Consider the following 8,780-nt stretch of genomic DNA (forward strand, 5'->3'; position numbering starts at 1 on the left):
TGAAGACCGAACAACGCGCTGCCGCCGGTGGGGTCGCCGCCGAGCAGTGGTGTCCAGCGCCGCCATCTCTGGTGGAGCGCCGCGGGAGCAGCGCCGCCATCGCCGGCGGGGGTGCCGTGCGAGCTCTCTTACTGTCGACGGTGGGTGGCGACATCGGCAATTAATCTGGTAGCTCTTGCTTGATAATCTAATAATTGTGGTTGATTAATCTGGTACCCTTTTCTGGGATACGCTGGAGTTCTGCTGGAATAACTCGACCAATTAATCTGGTAGCTCTTGCTTGATAATCTGATCATTGTGGCTGATTAATCTGGTAGCGTTCTATGGGGGAACATACGGGTACGATAGAGTTGCTGCTGGGATAACTCGGCCAATTAATCTGATAGCTGTTGCTTGATAATTTGACAATCGTGGCTGTTTAATCTGGTAGCCTTCTCTGGGAATCTGGGATAGTAGGTGGCGATCACTAGGTTAATCTTGTAATCACACTAGGTTAGTTTCGTGACTGAAAATAGTACGGTGAAAAGTAAGTATATGGTAATGATACCTATGTAATCAGTCCCTAGGTTGTCTATAATTAAGAGTGCACAATCCAAAAAAAATTGATCCGAAAACTTAGTACTAGTACATAATCGGATAGTTATGCGATAAAAATCTGGTAATTACTAATGAGGAAAATATTGTCGAAATATACTGATATGAGATTTAGTTTCGAAGATCTCGGCGCGAGAAAGCCAACGGTGAAAACAGATCATCAATCAAGTGAATGTTTTGGAAGATAAAACTTTTTAAAATGCGAGGTCAAATTTATGTCATGAGCGTACTTGTTCACACGCAAGCACTGTCAGCTTTTTTTTTAACATGCACTGCTACTTCATTTAGTCCCGTTGGTGAAAGGATAACATGCATGCACCCGCCGCACAAGATGGCTTCCGTGCGGCGCCGCCGGGTAGCAGGGTCCTAGTAAGAATGAAGTTCTTTCTGATTATCCGAATGAAGGAAAATACAGCTTTATCCAAAAAAAAAAGGAAAATACAGCTAATTGTACATGCTTATACATAAATTGCCGATCAGAATTTACGGACCGCCGAGTGTCTCAGTTTAAAATGTTTAAATGCTCGTGTCGTGTCGTGTGTCATGCTTCCGCGGAGTGAGACCGGTCGTCCTCGTCGCGGATGGCGTTCACCATCCCGGCGACCTCCCTCATGGTCGGCGGCGCCTCACCCGGCGCGGCGTCGACGCACCTCATGGCGACCTGCAGCAGCCGCACCATGCGCTGCTCGTTGACGACGGCGTCGCGGGCGAGCAGCGCGCGGTCGAACACCTCGGCCGTCCACTCCTCCTGGATCACCGAGGTCACCCACCGCGCGAGCTCCGCACCGTCGCCCTGCGCCGCCGTGGCCTTCCCGGTGAGCAGCTCCAGCAGCAGCACGCCGAAGGCGCGCACGTCCGCGCGGAGGCCGGAGCTCCGGCTGCTTCCGCCGGTGCCGGGGGCGAGCGGCGGCGCGATGACGCCGTACTCGCTGATGCAAGGCTCCATGCCGGCCGTGAAGAGGATGTTGGAGGTCTTGAGGGCGCCGTGGGCGACCGCGCCCTCCGCGGCCGCGGCGGAGTCGGACGAGGAGGAGTTGGAGGAGGAGGAATAGGAGCTCGCGCCGTGGCCGCGCATGGCTGAGTGCATGAAAGCCATGCCGTCGGCGACCTTGGCAGCGATGTGAAGGCGCGCCGGCCAGTCAAGCGGGGCCTGGCTGCTCTCTATGGAGCCTGCAAATCATCGTCGAGAGAACCTCATTATATTCATGATTTGTAATAACATTTTACTGAGAAGTAATTTATGCAGCAAGAATTATTCTACTAAGAATTAGTGAATGCACAAATATTTAGAAAACGTATTTATCATATGGAAGAACTCCTGAAAGTTCTCAGTAGTTGAATTTTTTCATGAAGAATGCAAAAAAAGATGTCCCCCTAAGGAACTCTTTGTTTTTCACCAAGTAGCCAAAGTGTATTATCTTCTCATGAACATATCATGGAAGAAGATTCCCGACCACTTGATCAAGTTTATGATCTTCTTTACTACCTCCATCTTAATGAATAAGACGGCACACACATTTTGTGACGAAATTTAACCAAAAGAAATGAGCAACAATATCTCGATAATATTGTATATAATTGATATTGTTACATTCATATTCGTATTGAAAACAAATTCTAGCGATACCAATTACACATCCAATATTCCTTATATACATGGCTTAATTCTTGGTCAAAGATAATTGGAATTGAGGGAGTACTAAATTTATTTTTAAGCTAAGTTTTTTTAAGAGTATGCAATTGCGTATCTTAGATATTTTTGAGCTAAGTGGCCTCGAATCTTCTCCACTCAACTGAGGAGTGGTTTTTTTTTTTGTTTTTTGAGAATCACTTGGCAATTGATGGGCTCTTAGGTTGAATGTAGTACATATATCAAATTGTAAAGGAAACAGGCTTCCTTTGTTGTGGGCTGGACACAGCGCAACTGTAGAGGGCTGTCTATTTTTTAACCCACTACAAAAAGAAGTGGGTTAGCTATGTCCCAATCCGTATAAAGAAATTAGGCTCATTCGGCCACAAAGCATGTAATTATTTGGGCTCTGGCGCCTAGGTTCAAATCTATTCTATTTCTATGGCTTGTAGTAGAATGTTCAAAGTAGTGGAACTTGTTTGAATTGGTTAATTCTTGGGGATATCTAGGCGCACAGAAATTCGAGTTATCTTCTACTCCGTATTAGACAGACATCTATAGTGAACCGATATATGATCGTTGAATTTCGTGTAGAATGTTCAAAGTAGTGGAACTTGTTTTTTGAATCGATGTGGTTTGAAGCAAATTATTTTGTTGTAACGAGAAGTGCAAAGAAGCAGCAGCATACCGTGGAGTTGCCTGTGGAGGCTGCCGCTGCTCTGAAACTCGTACACCACCAGCTTCTCCTGGGCGGCGCAGTAGAAGGCCAGCGGCGGCAGGACGGCCGGGTGCCTCGCGCGTGCGACCCGCTCCATCCGCTGCCGGAACTCGTCGTCGGTCACCGACGCGTCCTTGATCCGCTTCACCGCCAGCGCCGCCCCGCCGGGCACCACCACCTTGTACGAGCTCCCGTACCGCCCGCGACCCAGCAGCTCCGCCGGCGACTTGAGAAGGTCCTCGAACCGTAGGTCCTTGGCCGCCGCGGCCGCGGCCGCCGACGTGACGGAGGCCGTGCCCGACCGCCGCAGCACCACCAGCGACACCGACGGCGCGCCCCCGGCCGCTGTCGCGCTCCGCTCCGACGAAGCGGGCAGCGAGTAAGCCGACTTGCTCGCCGTCGTCGTCGGGTCGGTGCTACTGTCGAAGATTTCCTTGCCACCACCCCTGCCCTTCTTGCCCAGCCTGTTTTTCCGTTTCCTGGAGCAGAGCTTGTAGACGACGAAGCCCACTATGACTGAGCCGAGGAGGATGTACCCGAGATACATGAGGATCTTCCGCGTCTTCTTTGATTTGCTCTCCCCATCCTTACCGGGGGAAGGCGATGCCGGACACTCGGGGAAGAGAGGCTTGCCGCACATGCCGGCAGCGTTGTCCGCGAAGCTGGACATGTCGATGATTCCGAGTTTCTTGGGGATCGGTCCGGTGAGGTTATTGCTGGACACGTTGAAGCTCAGGTAATTGGGGAGGTTGAAGTCCGGAATGGTGCCGTCGAAGTGGTTGTTGTTGGCCGCGAACCTTACCAGGTTGGGAAGCTGGCGGAGGCTGTCTGGGAGCTCGCCGGAGAAGTCGTTCCTGGAGACGTCGAGCACGCGGAGCCTCCTGAGCTGGCCGAGGGAGCTCGGCAGGCTGCCGGTGAGCCGGTTGCGGTCGAGGAACAGGTAGGGGAGGCCCGAGCAGGCCGAGATGCCCGCGGGGAGGCCGCCGGTCAGCGAGTTGTTCTGCAGGTTCACTCGGCGGAGCGCACGCGCGGCGCAGAGCAGCGACGCGTCGATGGTGCCGTTCAGGTTCTGCGACTGGAGATCGATGTACTTGATCTTGCCGGCGTTGGGGTCGCCGTTGTTGAAGCACACGACCTGCTCGCCCCACTTGGAGACGCTGCCATTGCCGGTGGCGCCAGGGCAGGGGTCGGTCGAGTTGTTCCACCCGAGGGCTTCCGCCCTCGCCTCGCCAACACCGCCGCCTCCGGCGAGCGTGACCAGGAACTTGACGAGGGATTCCTTCACGTCGTCCGACTCCTCACCACGCACCTCGTACGAACAACACACGAGTAACACCACTATGACGGCAGCAGCCGCGGCAAGAGTCCTCCCCATGATCTGATGATCGGACACAACTCACTGAACAACCCCGCCGGCGTGCCCAATGCAACTGAGCTGTACTGTCTGGACATGGATTAAGATGGCGCGGGAGGAGGCTGGGATATGGCTGCATGCATGGGCGCTGGCACGCACGGGCTGCTCACTTCCAAGTGGACAAAGACGGCGAAGTTTTCAAAGGCCGGTGCGTGTTGGCCCGTGTGCTGGAGCCAGACAGCCTGGGACAAGGTGGAGGCGCCAGATGCCGGCCGGGAGCGCATTTCACCATCGGCGTCTCCGGGCCGGCCGGGGCGACGGCACGAACAGGTCGTTTGGAACACGCCTCACGTCTATATCACGGATTCAGTGACAGGGGAGTATCTCTCTGCTTACTGAAACCAACAGAGATGAGATCTGATTTGACGCCGTCGTTAACTTGCAAGGCTTGGGGCATGTGTCTTAACTTAAGTCGTCGTTTGGGGGACCTGGGTGGTATATTGCTTGTGTCCTGGAAAATGACCGTCTTGGCTGAAGATTCATCCGGTGTGTTTGGTGTTTATGGCTTGGCTTGTATGAAAATATTATACAGCAAATGGACACTCAGAATGGAGTGAGGTTTCAAGAATTCCGAGCGGATTGGCATGGTTTGGGGTGTATTAATTAAATTATATCTGAGTTAAATTTCTCCCCAATACCTCTCAATCCACTCCAGTACACTTAAGAAGCGTATTAACCGAACAATGCCTCCAAGATTCAGCGACGGCTCCGGTTTCTCCACTCACTACAACGTATAACAATTTTGTGTAACGACGCGCACGAAGGTGGAATACAAAGGGAAATTCACAGTATCGGGGGCACGTAAATATCTTGCCTCCATTCAATATGACCTTCTCCAAAAAGAAGAAAAAAAGAACAGAACAAAGTGTATGTTGAACTGTCCCGATCTTCTTACTAACTTACCATTGGCTCTTTTTCTATCATTTGCTTTGTTGATTTGGCCACCGTGGGTACTCTGGATTTGTTTAGTTTTATCGTTACTGTCAAGGTTATCTACAATGGCAAGGTGACTCTTTGTCCTCTTTTTGTTCCTCTTTGTGGCTGGTGCATTATTTGCTCTTTTGAATTAAAGGATTTGATGACAATTTGATATCCACAATAAAATTGTGTCACCGTGCACCTGGTGTTTCACATTTAGTATTTGCCAATAATACACTATTTTTCTTTAAAGAAATGCATGATCAAGCCGTATATGTCAAGCAAGCTCTAGATGCTTATGCTTCTGCCACTCGCGAGCTCATAAACCCCTCCAAGTGTTCTTTATTGTTTGGAGATTTTCATGTCATGCCGATGTGCAAGAGGATATAAGGTATGTTCTTGGTGTTACCTCTCTAAACTTGGATGAGAAAATTTGGGTCTTACAACCCCCAAAGCTCGCATGTCGAAAGGGAAGGTCCAAAATCTTCAAAATGAGCTAATTAAAAGGTTGTTGTTGGGGTTATTGACATTTAGCTCAATCTGGAAGGGAAGTGCTCATTAAGTCAGTAGCTCATGCCCTAGTGACGATAACAACTCCGTGTGTACCAACTCGTTGGGACTCCAAGTGCAGAGTGTTGTAGCAAGTGTCTTTTCCCCACAAGGGTGAATCGATGGTTTATATCGAACTCTCGGGGAATTGGCAAAGAGGTTATTTCTTCTTCTCCTCTTTTAGCAACCTGCAAAGAAAATTTATTGTCTTGTGTCCCCAACTCCACCATGTGGTTGTATTAGTAATATGAAATATACATGTAAATAAATAAGGTAAAGTAAGTAAAATAAGCAAGCAAGATAAAGGAAACGAAAAGATGGTTGTTTTTTTGGGTTTTGTGTGTTTGCAAGTGAAGAAAGTATTTTTATATTTTAGAAATAATAAATAGCAAAAAATATAAAGTATGATAGTTGTGTTGAAAAGGTGTTTCTTATGGTTTAAAATGGACAGGGGTTCATGGATTCACTTGTCTACTCTCTTTTTAAGTTGTAGTGGACACAAGTAATTCATCAAAGATATAATATTGGTGGAACTTCAACATGTGTTTGATAAGCATTCATATGGGCATCACGTACTAACATAGAGATGATGCAACACATCACTCTTATACTCCTCAAGAAAGGGAAAACTCCAAGCAATCTTGAATTAAGAATCAACAGAGTATAGCATTAAGTAATTTGACATAATGTTTGAATCACAAGTATGCTACCTTGACCAAACAAGATTATCAAGCTGCCACGTGATAATTAAAGCACATGTATTCACTTTATCCCTAGTGAGTCAACAAAAGAAACATAAATACCATAGTAGATCTTGAATTTGTTGTCACTATTCAATCACTACCACCATGCTACTCCATCTAATACACACTTCTCCCCACACATGCTCTTGCATACAAGTTGGATTAGAACAAGTACTTAAGAGCGGGGTACATGATATGCATATATCAATACATCTTACACATAATAGGTTCCAATCTCATATATCAAATCATATAATAAAGATCCACCACATAGAATTACATATATGACCATAATCATGTTGGGCAGCTCATATGGTACTAGATCTATGAAGAACAAGAGAGAAATAGATCAAGCTACTGCCACAATGATAAGGGGTGGCCTGATCTTCTCAGTAAGCACGGTGGTGATGATGATCACGGGATGAACACAGCAAAGATAACTTGATGATGAAGTGGATGATAACTTGTATGACGCAACGAAGTCTCTCGATTGGTCCCTGTCGCCAATGCAACATCTCTCAACCCTGCAAGATATTCGCAACTCTACACACTTGCGCACGTAGCCACCGACCACGAAGCGGTAAGTTGCAACCGTCTAATTCCCAATGGAACAAGAGATCACACAAGACTTTCAGGATATACACCAAATCAATGCAATATGGTGTAGAATTCGATAGCGTTGCAAAGAAATCAACTATGAACTAGGGTTTATCTTAAACGTGGTCTAAACCTAATTTGGGGGCGTCCTGGGCACTTATATAGGAGTTCAGGACGACCAGAAGTCGAAAATACACATAGAAAACCGATCCAGATTGGATCTGGTCGAGACAGACTCGGAGTCAGCCGGTCATACGGCCGGTCGACCGGGCCTGGGACCGGGCCATCCGATTTCAACCGGGACTGGCACCGGGTGGTGACCGGGCTAGGGGTCCAGGCTTACTGGATAGTGCCCGGTTGGCACCAGCTGGGGATCCGGTCGGCGCCAGGCTGGGCCGGTCTGGCGCCCGGTTGAACCGGGACTGGGACCGGGAGCGCCGGTGTGGCGGCCGGTCGGACCGGGCCTGGCGCCGGTCTGGACTTCGTCTTCTTCCCTCGCGCATGCCTCCCCTCCTCCCTCGCGCTTCCATGGGATGTCTTCATGTCCAGCTTCATGGCCAGCTCCATGTCCAGTTTCACGTCCAGCTTCTTGTCCAGCTTCTCCTCTCCTCCTCATGCATGCTTGCTCCTTCGTCATACCTGATCATACATAAGTAAAAGGACTTAGGCAGTATAAAATTCTCGTCGATCAAAGTATCACTTAGGAACAATTTCACATGTTGTTTGAGTAGCTTCGCACGAGCTCTTGTCATAGGTCCAATTCTGACTTCATTGGACTTGAGCTTCACATCAGCATCGTCTTCAGCTTGCAATGACGGAGGTAGTAGTGTAGTAGGGATGTCCTCATCATCTCCCCCCCCCTTCAAAAGGCGTCGACCTCGACGCTCCAAGGTCTTCTCCGTCATATGGTGTCAAATCAGCCACATTGAAAGAATTGTTGACACCAAAATCATCAATTGGAAGATCTATAGAGTATGCATTATCATTGATCTTGGCAAGCACTTTGTAAGGACCAGCACCACGAGGAAGCAACTTGGACTTCCGTAGCTTTGGGAACCTATCCTTGCGAAAATGTACTCAGACCATGTCACCAGGCTTGAACAACATCTCCTTGCGCTTCTTGTTCACTCTTGCAGCATTGTTCTTACCTTTCTTCTCTATCAACTCTTTAATCTTCACATGAATCTTTCGCACAAAATCTGCCCTCTTTGATGCCTCCATATTGACTCTCTCATGTATGGGCAAAGGCAACAAGTCAAGTGGAGTAATGGGTTTGAAACCATACACCACCTCAAAGGGACACAACTTCGTGGTAGAATGTACTGCCCTGTTATAAGCAAACTCCACATGCGGCAAACAATCTTCCCACTCCTTCAGGTTCTTCTTGATCATGGATCTCAACAGTTGTGACAATGTTCTATTCACCACTTTAGTTTGACCATCAGTTTGGGGATGACAAGTAGTGCTAAAAAGTAGCTTCGTCCCAAGCTTTCTCCAAAGCGTCTTCCAGAAGTAGCTCATGAACTTCACGTCACGATCAGAAACAATAGTCTTCGGGACTCCATGTAGACGTACAATCTCCCTGAAAAACAGGTTAGCAATATGCGATGCATCGTC

The 8,780-nt window shown here is 48.4% G+C and overlaps 1 protein-coding gene and 1 pseudogene across 1 annotated transcript; one reads left to right on the forward strand and one right to left on the reverse strand.

Annotated features, from left to right (window-relative positions):
• Positions 1-1,175: 1,175 nt before the first annotated feature.
• Positions 1,176-1,865, forward strand: LOC124656812 (annotated as a pseudogene).
• A 958-nt stretch (positions 1,866-2,823) lies between these two features.
• LOC124656813 (probable LRR receptor-like serine/threonine-protein kinase At4g31250) lies at positions 2,824-4,317 on the reverse strand. The gene is made up of 2 exons (XM_047195488.1): positions 3,394-4,317; positions 2,824-2,976 (listed from the first exon to the last, which is right to left on the reverse strand). Exons 1-2 carry the CDS (start codon positions 4,315-4,317, stop codon positions 2,824-2,826), a joined length of 1,077 nt encoding a protein of 358 aa, XP_047051444.1.
• Between the last annotated feature and the right edge of the window lie 4,463 nt (positions 4,318-8,780).

This window comes from Lolium rigidum, chromosome 5 (assembly GCF_022539505.1).
Source record: "Lolium rigidum isolate FL_2022 chromosome 5, APGP_CSIRO_Lrig_0.1, whole genome shotgun sequence".
In the NCBI taxonomy this organism is placed as follows: Eukaryota; Viridiplantae; Streptophyta; class Magnoliopsida; order Poales; family Poaceae; genus Lolium; species Lolium rigidum.